The 20,712-nt window shown below is 36.2% G+C and overlaps 1 protein-coding gene across 2 annotated transcripts; it reads right to left on the bottom strand.

Moving 5' to 3' along the window:
* Positions 1-1,236: 1,236 nt before the first annotated feature.
* On the bottom strand, positions 1,237-18,914 carry LOC100891468. 2 transcript variants are annotated; one of them, XM_030992969.1, is made up of 7 exons: positions 18,734-18,914; positions 7,973-8,028; positions 6,035-6,199; positions 4,982-5,038; positions 4,431-4,559; positions 3,387-3,474; positions 1,237-1,702 (listed from the first exon to the last, which is right to left on the bottom strand). In XM_030992969.1, the coding sequence occupies exons 2-7, from the start codon at positions 8,006-8,008 to the stop codon at positions 1,605-1,607; spliced, it is 573 nt and encodes a 190-aa protein (XP_030848829.1). In that variant the 5' UTR covers positions 8,009-8,028; positions 18,734-18,914; the 3' UTR covers positions 1,237-1,604. The 2 variants fall into 2 exon arrangements, with proteins under 2 accessions (XP_030848829.1, XP_030848828.1); XM_030992968.1 differs by having other exon boundaries at positions 3,355-3,474.
* Positions 18,915-20,712: the final 1,798 nt, after the last annotated feature.

The following is a 20,712-nucleotide window of genomic DNA, read 5'->3' on the forward strand; positions in this document are numbered from 1 at the left end:
ATTAAACTCAAAGTACAAACAATATTTCGTATACAAACTTCTTTATGGATATAAACTTCTTTACTAAAAGAAAAAAATAGATTTTCATGAATCTAGCAACTGCAACACGCATACATTCATTTGTTTCTACAAACCTTATCTGTATTGCAACTACATAATAATGGTTCTTGTACATGTAGATGAAGTAACCTAAAACCTATTGTAGTAATTTGAAGAAACTTTTATCTCCAAAAGCAATTTTTTTCATAGGGCACCTTTAACGTCAGCAAAATTAATGAAAACAAAACTTCCACAGCAGACTGCTGCAATGGTGCATTTACAAAGTGTAAATTATGGATCTGTGTGCACAGGGGATTTTTTAAATTATTGATTTATTTTCTAATTAAGGGGACGTGAATGATGTGTCTTTTGTTAACCACACGCAGCCAAAATTCAACAGAGATAGTCAGCTTGTGGCATATTTATTCACATGTTGTTGTTTTTTGACAACCGACTGCGCAAAATTTTTTTTTAAAAGAAAATCATAATTTCATTATAAAAATCATAAACAACCGGGTAGAAATAGCTACTTAAAACGTTAAGAAAATTCTGCTTACGTTACTTCCTAAATGAACAAATTTCAACAATTTTCTTGAGTTATATAAACCACAAAGATATTTATGGTTTTCTTTGAAGGTATCACTGTGCAACACCCTCTAACAGTGATTAACAGTAAATTCTCCAAACCATTTTCGAATTTTCCCAACCGTTTTTCCTTGAAACCAAGACATATTACAGGCTTAAAAAAAGCTTTCAAAACTAAAATGTCTGGCATGGTTTATAGAGCCTATTCATTGCTCTGTGACGATTTACATTCACCTAAAATGTAATTAAATTGTAATAATGTAGTTGGGAGAATAAAGAAATCGATCAGATCAGTTTTTCGCAATTTAATCATTTATAATGGTACGTTTTCACTCAAAGTTTCAGATTATCTTTAATTGTATATCTAGCATTGAAGCTACTACCTAAGAACCATTTACTCTCATCTGAACAATGATTCCAAGTCCCTTTAATACGCTACCTTTCTTATAACATTTCAAACTTGTAATAATATGTTTGTAGTACTGTTAATTTAATAATAATAATAATAGTAGTAATAATAATAATAATAATAATACATTTATAGAGCGCAGAAGCTATCCAACATTTAATATAATATTCTACTGCGCTGCAAGTGCTCCTGATATGCTTAGATTTACAGTTAATTGAAAAGATGTGCTTTCAGTTTTTATTTAAAGATATTCACAGATGGTGATTTCCTGACTTCAAGTGGCAAGTTATTCCAGAGTTTGCTGTAGTTTATACTGATAGTGAGTAGTTAGTACTGTTTATCGACATATTTCATACTGTACGTAATATTAAATTCACCTTGAAATGGTAATGACATTATTATTGACCTTTTACGCCCCGAAAGGGTGTCTAAATAATCCTATTAAACTCAAGTCATGAAAATGAGCTATAAACTTTTGTTTATATGATTCATGGATACACCGATCAAACAATTGAAATTCAAATGAAATCCAAGTTCAAGCTTGCAATAAAAGAATAATGAAAAGTACTCTTTATGGAGGCACGTTCAATTTGTTGGTAGTACTTAGTAGGCGTAAGCCTTTTGATTTTGAGGAGGCGGGGCGTACACAGTATGGGGCTGGGTTACCACCTGAAGATGAGATACAAGAAAAACAAACGTTAACAATCAACAAAATAATAAAACCGGTCCCAATGGTAATTTATGCATTGTTAAAGGGAAAGTCACTCAGAGAAGTGGGGATTTCGGGTCATTCTGTCATTCAGATCATTGGTCAATTGTGAAGGGGACATCACAATTTCTGACCGTATTGCCAACTTTTCTCAAAGATTCCATGACATTTTCTTTTTAGTCGTCCGATTTTTGTCACACTCTAGCTGAATTGTTTCTCTAATTTTTCTGCTTCTACTAAAACCAATTTAATATGATGACAGACTTCCCCTTTAAGTTTGTTTTTGTGGTATATTCGGTGAAGATCATTTTTACCAAGCCTTTTGATATGTGCTTTTCATGGTCCTCCCACTTCAGATATCTTATTACATATGTTGTAAATCTGTAAATCTTGACGTGGAAATAAAATAAAATTAGTGTGACGTAAGCGGAATTTAAAAATAAAATCTTGCTCAGTTGTTGTTTAAAGTAGCCCTTTTGATGGAGGGTCACTATTGAGGTTCTTTGAATCTGACATGTTACAAATGTAAACACTTATACTATATAATGTATTTATATAGTGCATTTTCCATATGCATGTTCAAATGCGCTTTACAATTATGACAGAAGAGGCAAGTTATAAGATATTTTTTGAGGGTATTGAGAGATTGCTAGTTGCGAAGAAGTAGTGGTATGTTATTCGACAATTTGGTGGCAGAAGTTGGGAATGCTCTGTCTCCCAGTGTGGATATCATATTGGGAGACAGGTGCATGTTCAGCCTTGAGAGGAGGGAAAGAAGTAGCAGGATGGTTGCCTGATATCTACGAGTTTGGATAGGTAGGTAGGAACCGGACCATACATGAATATATATTATGTCCGGTTAATGTACCATGTTGGTAAAAAGATATATACGGTAAAATAATTAATGTATTTATATATAAAGATATAATATATATATATATAGGCGTGAAGAAAATGGTCTAGAAACGTGATACGTAGCTGTACTTTACAATTTTATTACGAGCTTTCGGCTTGTGAGGCCTTCTTCAGTAATCCACACTTGACCACACATCCCTTATTACACGTACACATATATTACATCAACTGAATAAACACACACACACAGCACCGACATCCCAACACACAAGCAAGGTAAAACAATTTGAAATTGCATAATCATTTCTAAGTTTATTGCGAAGTATTTCTCGTAATAATTTTTGCTATGTTCATGATGCTTGACTATGATTGAGTGATATTAAGTTTGTATGCCATGTATATTTGTTCTTACAATGTATTTGTTTGCACTTCAGAAACAGAAGAAGGCCTCACAATAAAATTGAAAGGTACAGCTACGTCTCACGTTTCTAGACCATTTTCTTCACGCCTACATTTTCCGGAACACCCGTTGTCATGTCAGAGTTGAGAATTCTTGCACTTGTATATATATATATATATGTGTGTGTGTGTGTACATAATTAAAAAAAGAGTTCTATTGTATATATGAAAGTATTTATATATAGTTATATATATATATATATATATATATATGAACAAATCACTTGATTAAATGTAATAAAAAGGACACGTAGCACTACAATGATTTTGCCAATGGCTGTTTTCTGGGTTTCCTTACCGATGTAGAGGGTGGAGGGGAGGAGGACGTACCAATGAAACAATAAATAGAACCAACGAGAGCACTGATAAACGCCATGATGCTAAGCAGAGCCAACACACACACTGGGACGGTGTGATACTGAAAATAAAAGACGACATAATCAAATAAAATAGGCTTTTTTCGTGAGACAATACAATAGACCATTCTCGTCATGTAATAAAATGTAGAGCATAAATCTTTGTTAAGTTGCCATGTAACAAATTATGTCATTCACCTGTTATGAATAATTGTAGTTCGATAGACATAATGTAAGTTGCATACAGTAATTGTGATAGGTAGGACAACAATTATGGATTGCCCTACATAACGACACGTAAGATATGTAATTCGCATTCTGACAATTGAAATCAATTATTCGTAACAGGTCAATGAATTAATTTGTAACAAGGCACTTTATAACAAAGGTCTAGGGGAATTAAATTTGATTCCTATTAGGGTCTCGTATTATATCTCCGTTAAGTTCATTGTTGCGAATTATTCCATTCACCTATTTAATACGAATCATTGTATTCCAGTTGCCAGAATGTAAATTGCGAACATTTTGTGCTGTAAAGTGTAATGCAAGCCATTATGTTTGTTTAGCTACAATAAGCCAGTTCATATTTGCAGTCTGAGCAGATAAAGGTCATTGCAGACCAATGATGGGCTATTATTTTCATTTGAATCGTTTCTAACTGGAAAAAGAAAAGGGAATCAACTCAGACAAGCAAGTAGAAAGTCCTTCGTCTGCAAATGTGTTTTCTGGTGATCACGGTTATAAATTTATTTATTTGGCACATTAACATCCTTTACGAAAAATCCTTTCATGTGACTTTCCTACAATGACAGTTTTTTTCACATCGGAAGAAAGATATGAAAGGCTCAAAACTTGTGTGCGTGTGTGTGTGTGTGTGTGTGTGCGCGTGTGTGTGTAGAAATCAATTTTCTCTTTAAGCAAAGATATGAAAGGCTCAAAACTTGTGTGCGTGTGTGTGTGTGTGTGTGCGCGTGTGTGTGTAGAAATCAATTTTCTCTTTAAGCATCATTTCTCTTACCAAACAAGCTTCTTGACAGTTCTCAAAAGAGCCAAATACCACAAAGATGTAAATTAGATAGCAGTAACATCCAAGTGCTCCAAGACTAGCAAATGCCGACAGGATGCAAGCCATCAAGAAAAACGCAATCTGAAATATTTACAAGAGAGAACAAATAGATCAATCGAACATGCCTTATATATATATTTCCCCCTCAATCGTTATACGTTCCCTCACAATGTCGCGCCTAACCCAGTCCATGACATATCACCCCGCCCCTGTTCACCAAGCTTATATTTAAAAATGTTTATCTATGTGCGCTGTAAATTTATAGCTATTTGACATAATCAGATGATAACAAACGCTTCTTAATGATTGAAATACAAAATTGCTTGCCCTATAATGTTAAAACAATATTATGTATTCAATCACTATTATTCTTATCAGGTTTTCTGGCCGAATTCATAGCTCTTTCATTACAATATTATTCAAAGGTTAATTCAAACGACAAAGTTTATCCATCATCTATAAACCATATAATTGATTTATAAAAAGAAACATAATATAATTACCATGCATGTGTATCTGCAGATTGTCCCAAGACCAAATAATGCAGTCAAAAGGTACAGCTGAAAAAGAGCAAATAAATTACCTTATGTCATGGGCGGCGGAGCGTCTAAAGTGTATGTGCAACAACTAAAAAGGCACTTTCTGGAAAGAGTGGCACCTACAAATTGTTATCCCAAAGCGAGATTATTTTTGTTTAGACATTGCTCTATACCCCTATATAAATTATACATTTTGTAATTAAAACATTATACGGAATGATCTTCAGCATTTCTTCTTTAAATGGTCCGAGATACTGCTTCAGCACCATACTTAGCAGTTGTGTGTTATTGTCTGAAGATTCATTTGCGAGCGAGCGAAGCGACCAAACAAAAATGTAAAGATATGTGAAGATGATTAGATCATTTTGAGATGAAATCCTCAATTCTCATGTGATTTTAAGCACAATCTCACAATGTAAGGACGGATGAGACCTTTGATATTTTGCTTAATGAGAAACTATAAATTCAAATAAGTGTAACGAGCAAATTTTGTTGAAAAATCGAGAAGAAAAAATGCTGTCAGTCGCTACAACAAATGTATTGTTTCGAGGGAGACGAGAGGTGGTAAAAGAACACATGTCTATTACATGAATGACAAGTTAATGTAACCGCTTTTGCTTTGAGTTTAAAACCATTAATTGCTTGAACCTTTATATACTTCAACAAATGGCAATTTATACACTTCGCATTGGCTATGAAGTTAAAAAAAAGGCACGGGGTTTAAAAGATATCAGTAAAAAGAAGCATCTTTTAGCAGTTGAGTTGAATATGTCATGTTAGTTTGAAGCTACAAACCTTTAGTGTAATATATTAAAATGTAGGGACAGTTGTGATAGTGTTGAAAACGAGCGCGAATATGTTTTAAAAGGGGCACAGTTTATTATTACAAAACTTGGGATTGTGCCCCCTTCCTCCCCTTCCTTCCTTTCGACAGGTTCATTCACAATAAAATCACATGACCAGAACTCAACTTTAGCTTTTTCTTTTAGAAATAACATATGTAGCTCTCAAACTTACACCACCTTGAGCGAAAGCGAAAATCTGGAAGAGCGAGATTGAAGATACTCCACGTGGGACGAAGTCAATGGCTCCACACACTGCCGAACCTATGGCGTATACAATCATAAACACCGCTGTACAGGTGGCGGCACCTGCACGGTTGTTTTCAGAATAGCCAGCCCGCTAATAAAAAGATTACAAAGAAACAAGTGTAGAGAGAAAAAATATAGTGTGTTTAGCCAGGTGTTACTTTATACCCCTTTTTATTAATGTCTGCAGTTGAAAAAATTACACTTCCTTGGGTTGTAAATGCATCGAATGCGACAGTTCTATAATCTCACCACTTTCTCTCCATCTCTCTCTCTCTCTCTGGCTCTCTGTCTCTCTGTATCTATGTGCGTGTGTGCCTCTCTCTCTCTCTCTCTCTCTCTCTGGTTCTCTGTCTCTCTGTATCTATGTGTGTGTGTGCCTCTCTCTCTCTTTCTCTCTGTCTCCGTGTCTCTCTTTGTCTGCCTGTCTCTTTCTCTCTCTTTCTCTCCCTGTCTCACTCTTCCCCTTTCTCTTCTTAATATTTTGCAATGAGATAGTTTTCATTAAAATTATCATAATGCATTCATTTCGATTGGGTTCCATTAACCCGCTGAGTAGTCATAGGCTTAATACAAGAACCACCTGGTTCCAGTAGGCAATGAGTTAAATAAAGAAGTATGAAGTACACCAGCATATTTTCTGATAATTACTGATAGGTTCCTGAGATATTATAGGCATTAGGGACATTTAGATTTGCACGACGGAGAACATGGACTGCCCTTTTAAGGCAATGTGACGTCACTGCCAGTGCCTTAAAAGGACGTCACATTGCCTTAAAGGGGCAGTCCACGTTCTCCGTTGTGAAAATCTAAAAATCCCTATTAACTAAGGATTTGGGCCTATTTACCCAGAGTACATAGCATCAGTATTTGCTGCTCATCCCGCATCCTGGTCCTATAATTATTATAACCCCAGCATTGCTAGGTTCAATTTCATACACCTGGTTCGAGAGAGACAAATAATGTTCAAGGCAACACACATTGTTCAAGGATGTAAGTAGCACGCAAGGTTCGAACCCGGGACCTACCGTACGAGAGGGCCTTTTCTAACGTCAAAACAATGTTCGGATGTATCATTATTATGAATCAATTATCATTTCCCAAGTTGTAAAAGAAATGGGAACATGTACTGTAGATTTAGGTTGGAATTCAAATTTCTCCTTGCGTATGTCTATATTTCTTTCTTTCTTTCTTCATGCATGTTCATAATTTCACAATTCATTTGAATTGACTTCACGTGAAAACGAATATACCAATGTTTTATCAAAGACAAGTTTTTATATATATAATACAGTTTAAAGAATGAACACACAAAGGTGAAGAAACGTAAGCAATAAAGCATAGAGCTTGAATCGGTACAAAACCTTTCAAATATATAACATATGACAAATAAAACTCTTTAACAGTTGTGAACTATTTACACTATTTATAAAGAACAAGAATAAAAAAAAAGAAAAGAGAAATATTGTTAAGTCTAGTAAAATTCTCATATAAATCATTAGATAATTAAATTTATGTTCGATATGATAAGAAGTGATATGTAGATTTATAAATATGTAAGTATTATATTACAACATTCTGTGAACTAATAAAACAACAGAGTGCTCTTTTAAAGGAGTTTGGTGATTTTATATTTTGAATATTGTTAGGTAAAGAATTCCATACATCTGGACCCCAATGTCTGATTAATTTATCGGCTAATATCAATGTATGAAAAACAAGAAAATTATTTTTTGTTCAATTTGTAGCTCCGCCACTAAGTGTATTCGATTTCTAAAAGTCCATAATAGATTTGGAATACCGCAATACATGATTAATAAAGTTGCATATTTCAGAAGAAATACTGTAATGTTTTGTTCAAACTTACCGAGGGTCTATTCTCCATTATAGTAACAGGCTGCATGTTCAGAAATCTGTGTATACCTTTAAAGTAGAAAGAAAGTGTAAAAAGCGAAATTAATAATTTTACAATATCGACTTATGGTAAAGGATGATATTGTCTCCTACTCTTACCGCAGGAAAATTCGAATTGGAATAGTCTTTAATGAAAGTATTATTCAATTCATTCATATTCGAAATATAACAATATATAACTGAGGAGCTAAGAGCCTAATATTCTTTGCACAGTGAAGGCTGGTGAGTTTCTGCAAGATTAGATCAATATCCAACCAGTTACCTGATACCAAACCTCACAGAATAGTGAGAATATACCAACCAATATGTCATGTAGGCCTATGTGCTGAATACTTAACATCGTCCAAACGCTTTCAGTTTTCTTTCATATAGTGCAATTGCATATTAAAACAGATGGCTACTTTATCTTTTAACACCTTTTTATACAGTCTTTCTTTTTCCAGAATCAAGTTTAATTGTCCATATGTAATGATACATAGATTTGTTTCCCATTGGTGTAAAGATACATCATAGACATGAACATTATATTATATGCTGAGAGTCAGAATGGTGCTTAAGGGCAAACCGAAACCTTGTGATAAGTTGATTTGAATGAAAGCAGACAATCAGATAATCAGAGGCAAACGTTTGAAGAAAGAGACAATTATGAATGTATACAAAATATGTGATCAATTGATCGACTTGCGTGTCGCCTGGTGAAGCGTGCTAGTATGGCAATGACGTAGTATCTAACATATACGAACAGAAATTCTATAGGAAATGCAATAGGGTATTGAATTCAGCCTTAAGTTAATTTTTGGGGGAAATAGTTGACATCGTGTTAAATAAACTGATATAAATAACAATACCGAAACTTCCTCCCGTCAACAAGAAGAGAGAGGGAGAGAAAGAGAGAGAGAGAGAGAGAGAGAGATCGACAGATAGAGCGATTGAGAGAGAAAAAAGGGAAAAAAGAAGAGGAACAAAAATCAGGAAAAAGAGAGAAAGAGAGGGTAGTCAGGAATCAGGAGCTGCAAAGGCGTGTTCTAATGTTTTTGAGCAAGAGAGTTGAAGATAAAGTTAGAGACAAGAAGAATACAAAGTAGAATGTGAGCCTTTGACAGAGAAAATAAAATAACAAAAGAAATCAAAAAGAGAGAGAGAGAGAGAGAGAGAGAATGCTAGACGGAGAGAGAAAAAGGAAGAATGAATTTGAATAGAACTACGTCACAAGTAGAAGTCTGAAAGGCAAACACGCAAACCGCACAATAGTTGCCAGGCGTCCCCATCGAATTTTTTACTTTCTCATAAATATCACAAATTCTCGATTGTGTTGGCTTGTTATTTTTGTCTATGCAACCATGACAAACATGTAGCTGCGCACTTGGCATTGAGGAATCAATCTATGCTTACACAAAAAGTTGTTCTTTGCATTAGATAAACAATATTTGATAACGTTAGCCTCCCCATTTCTCATAGACGCATCAAGGCTTGTTTAACTTGGTAAATTGCCGTCTGCCCGTCTACCATCCATGTTGTCTATTAATCATTTCGCCTACTTTTCTATTCAATTTTTTGATTTATTTTGCCAAGTAATAAAAAACATACAGGGTAAAACAAAAGCAGTATACAAAGTTTCACACAATCACAATTACCAACATAGATAAACACAGAAATACACAGAATCAATTTACAAACATGAATAATACAAAGGAAATTGCTAATGCTGGTAGCAGCCAGAAAGGAGGTGGTCCTTGTATGCGGCTGACCAATTAATCAAATATAAAAAGTTAAGCTGTAATAAAAAGTGAAACAAACAACAATTACATGTAAAATATAATGAATTTAACAACCGTTAAAATCTGTAGCTAATATCAATATACGTCCATCAAGTATTTTTTGTATTTACGTTTGAAAGTGTTAACAAATTTCAATTCACGTATTTTACGAGGTATAGTACTCCATAAGCAAGGTCCATTAAATATTACTGTACGTTTATATGAAGTTGTATGTACAAGTGGCAAGTGAAAATTCTCAGCATTTCTAGTACTATAGTGGTGTATATTACAATATAGTATAACAAGTTTTAAAAGTGATTTGGGAAGGATTTGTAAATAGCACTGGAACATAAATATTGCACATTGATAATTATACATATCAGTAAAATTCAATATTTTCATTTCTTTAAAAAGTGGATGTGAATGGGCAAGATAAGAAGTATGACAAATAGTACGAATTGCACGTTTTTGCAATAAAATCACTTTCTTAATATGGGTTTCATGTGCATTCCCCCATGCAAGTATTCCATAATACTAAAGTGGTAATATCAAACTGTTATATATCACCCTCAATATACATTTAGGAAATGATCTTAATTTATACATTACACCAATATTTTTCGATAATACATTACAAACAGCATTTATATGATCAGTCCATTTCAACTTATTATCAATGGTTATGCCAAGAAATTTAAGTGAAGAGACCTGTTTAATTTCTGTATTACACAAACGAATAATAATAGAATCAGTGTCACATTTTTTATTAGTAAAAATCATATAATGTGTCTTACTTATATTAATTGACAATTTATTTACAGAAAACCATGTGTTTATTAACTTAATTTCTCGATTAAATATATCTTTAAGTGATTGTATATTTTGATGGGATAAAAAAATGCTTGTATCGTCGGCAAATAAAATTGATTTTAAAATTCTCGACACACTAGGAAGATCATTGATATATAAAATGAACAATAATGGGCCTAATATAGATCCTTGAGGTACTCCACAATTGATTTCTTGGTAATTTGATTTTACATTTCTACTGCCCATTTTAAATTATTGTTCATTTAGTCTAATAACCAATTAGTCTAATGGCCAATTCTACTAACGCTCATTGCGTCTCACCTCCGTAAGGTCTATTATTCATTTCATGATTATATTTATTATTCATGATTATTTTACCCTCGGGTAGGACGTTAATATTGACGCCCCGTGTAAAAACGGTCACCACCTTTAATTGCCTGGTAAGAACATGGATATACTAAGACCCACTGCACTATCCTTTATAAGGGGAACCCGGGCGTGTTTTTTTTTAAAAGACTTTCATCTGTTTTAATGATACATATGACGCATCCAACAAAAATGAGGATTCCTAATCAATAGTACGAATTTCTATGTAAAGGTGATGAAGAATGAATCCGAGTGTGCATTTTACCGATATACTCACTTGTCTAAATTGCTCAATAAACCTTGACTTTCAAAGGTTATTACAACACACGAAATGGAATAAATTACGCCTAGTAAATACGCCATATTTACGGTTCAGCCAAATCAAATAATCATATTCAAACCTGTATATTAAGGCCACTCAATGTCAATGAAAACGGAAAAAGTGGTCATTGTAGACAGGTGACATTTACAGAGAGGTGGCCACAAAATACAGGTTAATTGCCTGTGTATATAAAGTAACTTTTTCATGATTGTGTTCACTACAAGAAAATAATGTAAGTGAAGTAATTTTGATATCCCATTCTTTAAATAAATTCCTATATATTGCACACATTATTTGGCTTATATACAGTTCTAGGCATTGGCTAGTCTGCAGTCACGTTCAGATTGTAAATTAACACCATACCACAATTCTTATAGCCTTAAAGATACTGTGTCCCTTTTGCAGCCAACCTCAAATTCTGTAGAACTTTGCAGGAATTATGAATATGTCATGTATGTCCTATCTGTGAGATTTAAACGTTAGCAGTGTCCTCATATTCAAATTATGCAAGGAAACCCGTTTACTTGCTAGACTTCACTGTCAGACACTATTGAGTGACTGGTTGGCTTTTTTCTTCTTTGTTAATAACATACATGAAAAGAGTTGTAAAGGGTACATGAGCATTTGTCTACATCAATAACCCACTTCTTGTGATAGCCAAAATTAAACTGATTAAATCTTTGCGCAGCATAAAACGTATGACCATTCGGTACAATTGTCTGAAAATCAAGACTATTACTTATTGGCTCTATAGCCCCTAAGTCGATTTTACAACTAATAGTCGTTATTTTCCCACTTGAAGACATTTTCAAGCCCCACCTTTTTTAGGGAAGTTCTAAATTAGTATTATCTTTCAAATGCAGTTGGAATTTAACTTTTTCATTTGTTTGGCCTGCAAATGGGACATAGTACCTTTAAGCAGAGCCTAGCTCCGTAATTCTCTGCCGGCTGTACGTGTCCGGAGAAGCTAAAGTGCAGGGCCTATGCAGTATGCCATAAACATAGTACATAGTACATGTACAGACACTTGCACGCAGTGACTGACAAAGGTTTGTGGCTGCAAAATGCACCGTGCCCATGAAGTTGGAATAATTTATTGTGCACATGTACCTCTTTTCGTGACAGAATTATGAGAATATGATTTATTATTTATTGATAAAGTTTATATCTTCTCAGAGCTCCATTAAACAATATTGATCGCTCTTTAGATTGAGCAATAAATGAAGCAGTGAGGAGATACAAACTTTATATGTCAATAATAAATCACGTTGTCACAACCATGCATTTCATCAAAAGAGTTTTTCAAAACTTAGTATTACACCAATAAGTCATTGTTTGATGGATTTGTCATAGTTTTCGTGTTTGGTAAATACAGTTAAATAAACACATATCAAAAGTCGCTGTTGAAGGATTTGCCACAGTTTTTCTGGTTACCTCCCACTAATTTCTACCAAGTTCACTGAAGTACGAGAATGCTCTAAGTACTTATATATCCAGACATTTCATATAAAACAAAAATTACAGAGTAATGATATGAATTATTATTACCTATTATTAAGTACTTTCACAAGATGTGGGTACCTGGCAGGAATTAATTCCTTGAAATGCTGGAGCGCTGTATAAACGGCAGCTAGGCTAAAGCGGGTGTAATGTTAATGCGCCTCGGAATAGATTTATCTAGATAGACGGCGCTATAGAAATGCCTATTACTATTATTATTATCATTATCATTCATCAAATTAATGACATATACACATTTGGTATAGGCTCGTTAGGACATCCTTTTAAAATCTTTCCGTCGAAAACTATCAAAAATTGAATTAACAGTATGAAATTATCACGTTTAAATCATTATTGATAGGAAATTCGACTGCTGTGCATAATATCTAGAGAGTAAATCCATCACCTTGTATGCACATAGTAAATATATTGAGGAGTATGCAGAGAGTAAATCTATTGAGTAGTATGTAGAAAGTAAAACTATCAATTAGTATTTAGAGATCAGTATGTCCATTGAATGGTATTAGCCCGGCAGCCCAGAGCACTTTGATCAAACGAACAAGGTACCAATATCTGAGTATTGGAACATTTGGGGAAAAACCTAGGATATCCAAATGTGGATGTCTGCCGGGGTCCCTCTGCTGCATGTGGCCCCTGGGGCCAGTTGAGAAGGGCCCAAAAATGCTTCTGATCAAACGAACGAGGTACCACTTGAAACCAGTGTTAACTAAATGCATGAATGCCACAGAGCACGGAATGGCCCATGCCAGACAAAATTTCTGCTGCTAAGGGCCCGACAGACGCCCCCAAAGGGGGCCCCCTAAAAACGCATTTGATCAAACGAACGAGGTACCACTTGAAACCAGTGTTAACTAAATGCATGAATGCCACAGAGCACTGAATGGCCCATGCCAGACAAAATTTCTGCTGCTAAGGGCCTGCCAGACGCCCCCAAAGGGGCCCCCTAAAAATGCATTTGATCAAACGAACGAGGTACCACTTGAAACCAGTGTTAACTAAATGCATGAATGCCACAGAGCACTGAATGGCCCATGCCAGACAAAATTTCTGCTGCTAAGGGCCCGCCAGACGCCCCTAAATGTGGCCAAAGCCCATATACATACCTGCCAACCACCCCGATTTAGGCGGAGTTTTATTGAGGCTCTGTGTCAGTCAGACATCTTTGTAGGCATCTCATGTACAAGTACTCATTGTTTCATAACATGACCTGGCATGAGTCATGGGTTGCAGGTCATTCTATATTTAGTTATACATGCTAGTCTGTATATGCAGACTCTGTTTAACTACATGTAGCTATCACTACAGGAAGCTTGTTATTTACCGGACTTCCTCAGATTTATTTTGGATTACTACTACTATATACCTTTGCAAAATAGGGCTCCTAACTGAGGTGGGTAGTGAAACATGTAGTTTTGTGAGTGCTCACATTTCAAAAATTGTTTATGTGTGGGGCGAAAAGGTTGAAGGAAAAGGCCCATTTGCACCATTAAAATGGAGAGAAAAAAAAATAGACCCTAAAGTCCTGTGTACCCCCCCCCCAATCTACGGGCTACTACCCCAATCCTTCGGTGGTTCGCGACCTTGTAGTCCATCCAGAAAAATTTACTCCTAATTTCTCTTGTCTCAGGTTGGCAGGTATGCATATATATAGCATTGACCCAGATTAAATATATGCAAGGTACCACTCAAAATCAGTTTTGAATGGTCGGGTTTATCTTACAGACTACGGAAATCATCATGCCAGATAACTTTCTTCCTGCAAATGGGCCCACAGACACACTGAAAAAGTGGGCCCCAAATGGGCCATGATCATATGAAGGAGAAACCATTTGAATCTAATTGTAACTCAATAGTTGAATGCCACAATGCACTGAATGGCCCATGCAAGACACATTTTCTGGTTCTTAGGGCCTGCCAGACACCCCCAAAATGTGGCCAAAGGCCCATTATTGTATCATTGACCAACGTTTAATATAAAGGCCTACCTTAGGTACGACTCAAACTGATTTGGAATGGTCGGGTTCATTCTTACAGACTAAGGAAATTACCATGACATACTTATTTTCTGCTGCAAAAGTGTCGAATGACACCCTAAAAAAGAGGAGCCCCAATGGCCCATGAACAAACATAAGAGAAACTACACAAAACCAATATGAATTAAAAGAGCATATTCCACAGAATAAATAACTGCCGATACGAGAGAAATTTTAATCTACATAGGGCCCACCAGATAGAAAACAGGGTGGCTCAATGTGGAACCTGGGCCTAAGGAATTGAACATTAATGTAGATTAAATTTGCCTTGTAACATGACATTTCAAGCAGATTACATTATTGCAATCCTAAATTTGATTACAGAATTAAAATGTGGTGTATACTACTTAATAAATATTCTACCTAAGACATATGTTACCCGATTTTACTCCAATTAACAGCTAACAGTAACATATAGCATATGATACCACACGTTACAGAGGATCTATTGCACTCCCTCCTCAGGTCACATTATTATCTCTTTGTATCTCTATATGTCAGTCCTTCACTTCTTTTCCCTCTTATCTGCACTCAAACAGAACTTGGACTTAACAAGAATACATGTAGTCCTTTGTTATGCGATATGAAATGTGTTTAAAATATGTAGATATTGAATTCTTTTTACATTCATTGTCAACCTAAAATAAGGGCCCTTATGCTCTTTTGGGTGCTGCCTGCTACTGTAGCAAACATTTACTTACCTGTTTATAATATTTGACTATTTGATATGATGTATCTTATCTTTTTAAGATTTTCCTGTAATTTCTTATGCTTCCACTGAAATTGGTTAAATGAATGAATATTAATGCCCTACACTGGACCAGCTATTGTTTTTGTTTCTTTAACTATATTTCCTGCTCCAAGCAAACTTTCCAGTATGGAAGAAAAAAAATTAAAGCACACTTGGATCACATTAGCCTCTATATCTGGTTTGCCATCTAATGTTGTTGTTGTTGTTTGTTGTATTTTTGGCATTCAGTCAAATTTGAATATTTACCCCTAGTCTAGTTCTTTAGTCGTGTTGAGGTAGTAGAGTCCTATTAATTCCCAGCTTGGAAACTCTGTGCGCCTGTGCTTTGTTGGTCAACTGCTGGGGGATGCATCATCCCGGCCAACCCTGCTACATGTACGTCCAATCCAATGGGCTGACCAACATATTAACAGTATATCCCATTGATTTTTGTTTCAGCTAGTTCAGTTAGAATGTAGGCCTAGTTGGTTATACTCACACTATGGAGAAGCGTTGTATAACTCTCATGAAATATGAAGCGATGTAACACATTTCCGATATTTGACTCAAAATGGAGAAATATGACATTCCAACTGAGATTCACTAGTGCACCATCCGGAAGCATTTTATAAGGTACAGTAGACATACATGAAAATAATGTTTGCAATGTTTGCTAAATTATGGCATTTACTCACTTTCCTATTCAACGTTCAACATAATTGAATGATTCTTCCAGTCTTGCTATAAACCAAATACTAATCAAGCAGGCTCTTGATAATTGAGGTTTACAGGCTCGATTTGTCGAATTGTGTTTATGTCATTCCACCAAATTATTAGCATCTACAAGAGTCCAAGGGCATATGCCTCAATTACAGAGAAGAAATGCTGTCATTAGTTACAATACTGTTTTATGGTTGAACTTTGTATTTGATTGGAAGAAAGTATTCTTCATTCATTGTAAAATGCAACCTGATATAAATGACAGTGTTTCTTTTTCTTAGCCCTATGGCATGAAATGTTGTTCCATACAAGTAATTTTGCTTAGAGCAGCTAATAGCTAAAGAAACTCGAACAATTGCTTGTCCCGTGTAGGGCATAAACGGTCATTCATTCATTTCATTTCAATGGAAGCATCAAATATTACAGGAATTTTTTTTAAAGGATGAGACACATCACATCAAATAGTTGAATACTATAAACAGCTAAGTACATGTATTATGAAGTATGCAGCAGCCAAAATAGAATAAGGGCCCTTATTTGAGGTTGACAATGAATGTAAAAAGTATTCAATATCTACATATTTAAAACACAATTTATATAACATAACACAAGACTATACTTGATAATTCGAATTTCTATTTGAGTGGAGATAAGAGGGAGAAGAAGGGAAGGAATGATATAGAGATACAGAGAGATTAAAAGGGATTACAATAGATCCTCTGTAACTTGTGGTGTTGCTGAGAAACATATACAATGTATAGGCATATGCTATGTTACTGTTAGTTGTTAGTTGTAGTAAAATGAGGTCACATGTCTTGAGTAGAATTCTGATAGTCACCATATTTATTTAGTAGAATACACCATGTTATAATTCTGTAATCAAATTTAGGATTGCAATAATGTAATCTGCTTGAAATGTCATGTTACAAGGCAAATTTAAGCTACGTTAATGTTCAATTCCTTAGGCCCAGTATCCACATTGAGCCACCCATTTTTCTATCTGTTGGGCCCTATTCAGAATAACATTTGTCTTGCAGCGGCAGTTATTTACTCTGTGGAATGTGCCTTTTTATTTCATATTGTTTTTATGTACAAGTAGTATCACTGATATTTGTCCATGGGCCGTGTGGGGCCCTCCTTTTTTGGTGTGTCTGACGGCCCCTTTACAGCAGAAAATTTGTCATGGTAATTTCCTTAGTCTGTGCAATTAACCGGACCATTCCTAATCGATTTTGAGTCGTACCTAAAGTAGGTCTTTATAATAAACTTTGGTCAATGATACAATAATAGGCCTTTGGCCACATTTTGGGGGCGTCTGGCAGGCCCTAAGAAGCAGAAAATGTGTCTGGTATGCCATCCAGTGCATTGTGGCATTCAACTATTAAGTTACAATTAGACTCAAATGGTTTCTCCTTCATTTGATCATGGCCCATTTGGGGCACACTTTTTCAGTGTGTCTGTAGGCCCATTTGCAAGAGGAAATTTATTGAACATGTTGATTTCCGTAGTCTGTAAGATAAACCCGACCATTAAAAACTGATTTTGAGTGGTACCTTGCATATTTAATCTGGGTTAATGCTACATATACGGGCTTTGGGCCACAATGAGGGGCGTCTGGCGGGCCCTTAGCAGCAGAAAATTTGTCTGGCATGGGCCATTCAGTGCTCTGTGGCATTCATGCATTTAGTAAACACTGGTTTCAAGTGGTACCTCGTTCGTTTGATCAAATGCATTTTTAGGGGGGCCCCTTTTGGGGCGTCTGGCGGGCCCTTAGCAGCAGAAATTTTGTCTGGCATGGGCCATTCAGTGCTCTGTGGCATTCATGCATTTAGTTAACACTGGTTTCAAGTGGTACCTCGTTCGTTTGATCAGAAGCATTTTTGGGCCCCTCTCAACTGGCCCCAGTGGGCACATGCAGCAGAGGGACCCCGGCAGACATCCACATTTGGATATCCTTGGTTTTTCCCCAAATGTTCCAATACTCAGATATTGGTACCTTGTTCGTTTGATCAAAGTGCTCTGGGCTGCCGGGCTATATACATACAGTGAATCTGTCGAATAGTACGTAGAGAGTATTTCCATCACATTGTATGCACACAGTACATAATTATATTCAAATGGTATGTAGAGAGCAAATCCATTGAGTAGTACATACAAAGTAATATATTGAATACTAGAGCATAACTTTACTACAAAGTCTGAAAGAGTAAACCTATCAAATATAGGAGTGTAAATTTACCACAAAGTATATACACAGTGAATATATTGAATAGTATGTAGAAATTAAATCCATCGAATATTAGAGCGCAAATTCATCACAAAGTATAAACAGAGTAATTATATCAAATTTGTGAGCGTAAATTTACCACAAAGCGCTAATATATTGCATATAAGGTAAAGAGTAAATATATCGAATAGTATGTGGTACATAATTACTGTATATGACGGTACTTACGAGTATATAAGCGGAGTATTTATGAGGCTGAAGTTCCAGTTCCGATGATTAGCTAGCAGCTACTTCTCGCTATGATTGCCGATAGTGAAAGAGAATTGATACCAACGGAGTGATTAGCGTAGCATGCGATGGAACGAATGACGCATTATACGTGTAGTTTACTTTTCAATTATTTGGTCACTGCTAGTCCAGAATCTGCACGGTCCTTTATAATTTCCCTACACACTCTTTATTCAAGCCGTCGAAGATGGCGTTATCAACAAACTCATAATTATGCTCACAAGCCGGGCGTCCTAATTTAATGATCACGCCATCATCGGCTGGTAGCAAGTAAGTAGGGAGAGGTAGCGTTGGTGTGGTGGAGATCAAAATTAAATAGGCCAGAATCTGGACTAGGTCACTGCCAGAATTCATTGAACCTCTCTCTATTCTCTTCCTCCACCCATACTCATACACCCTCTCTCTTTCGCTGTCATACGCTGTAACTCCCATTTCCATTTGCAACTTAATTCATTTCATTTTGTTTTAGAAAATATTATCTTATTATCCACTTCATTTCTCTCTCTCATATGCTCCTCTCTCATTTGTGTTCTACCCTCTCTCACTCCCTCTCCCTCGTTCCATATTCCCCCTCTCTCACTCTCACTCTCACTCTCTCTCTCTCTCTCCCTCTCTCCCCCTCTCTCTCTCTAGTCACGAAATATTGGCGTTCGAAAAATAAAATTCGTCGCGTTTTGCACAAAGTGGGACGTCTCCAAATAATCTGTGGATATTTGGGGGTCATTTGTACAAGTGCTCTCTCCAAAATGGCTTAATCCTCTAGATCAAATGGAATGTTTGTATCTTGCTTACAGAATATAATGGCCTATGGGGCTACAGCTCAATTGACCGATGCCCGTGAGATCGAAAATCATATGTGTGCAGACAGGGGCGTCGCTAGACATTTTTCAGTGGGGGTGTAGAGGCCACCGATTACCGACGAATGTCCCAATATCTATGAATTTAACCCTATAAACCCGGGGCCGAAGGCTACATTATTTTTTCCTATGAACTATAGTACTTGCGTATGCGCACTAGGTCATTTTCCTCGACGACATAAAGATACGATGATTTATTCTCGTCTTTTAATCCTTATCTGAATTCAGTTTCCCCCCCCCCCCCCCCTCTTCCCGCGCAAAGCGCGGAAGCTTTGACGTTTCCTTAAATTATTAGAGAAAGAAGACGATTCGTTGTACTGTTCTCGACTTTTAATCCTTGTCTGAATTCAGTTCCCCACCCCCCCCCCTTCCGCGCAAGTTTTGACGGCTTTGATGTTCCATTAAATTATATGGAAAGAAGACGATTCGTTGTACCGTTCAGTTTCGACTAGGCGTTGTGGCATGTGCCTGTAATCCAGCTAACAGTGGAAGTCGCAAAATGATTCAGGCGAGGACGCAGGTTCGAAACTGAGTCACGTCTTTCGGATGGTGACGTTTAAAGGTCGGTCCCCAGACGTAAATAATCATATTTGATTGACACACGTCTGTAAAAACCCATCACACACACACACACACCCATCTCGCGGAAGCTATGACGTTTCATTAAAGTATTAGAGAAAGAAGACGTTCGGTGTAGCGTTCTCGTCTCTATATCTGAATTAAGTTTCCCCCCTCCTGCGCGAAGCGCTGAATTTTTACGTTTCCTTACATTTTCAGAGAGAGTGCCGTTAGTAACTTGAAAGAGCTACCGGTACTTACCTATACCTTTGCATGGTGGCATTTTCACACCGGCGAGGACAAGCCAGAACGGGTGTGAACCACTCGACCCTGCAGTGACTGGTCGGAGGATGTCGGGAGTTCCATATCGTCAATCGACCTCAATGCTGTCACGGTGGCACTATATCAATATTAGTACTCATAACTTAACACAACATAAGAGTAATTGTAATCACCTCATTCTTTTATAGTCCATTTTTATTGCCATACATAGTTGTAACCACT

Source organism: Strongylocentrotus purpuratus, unplaced genomic scaffold, assembly GCF_000002235.5.
Source record: "Strongylocentrotus purpuratus isolate Spur 01 unplaced genomic scaffold, Spur_5.0 spur5_scaffold_20, whole genome shotgun sequence".
Lineage (NCBI taxonomy): Eukaryota > Metazoa > Echinodermata > Echinoidea > Camarodonta > Strongylocentrotidae > Strongylocentrotus > Strongylocentrotus purpuratus.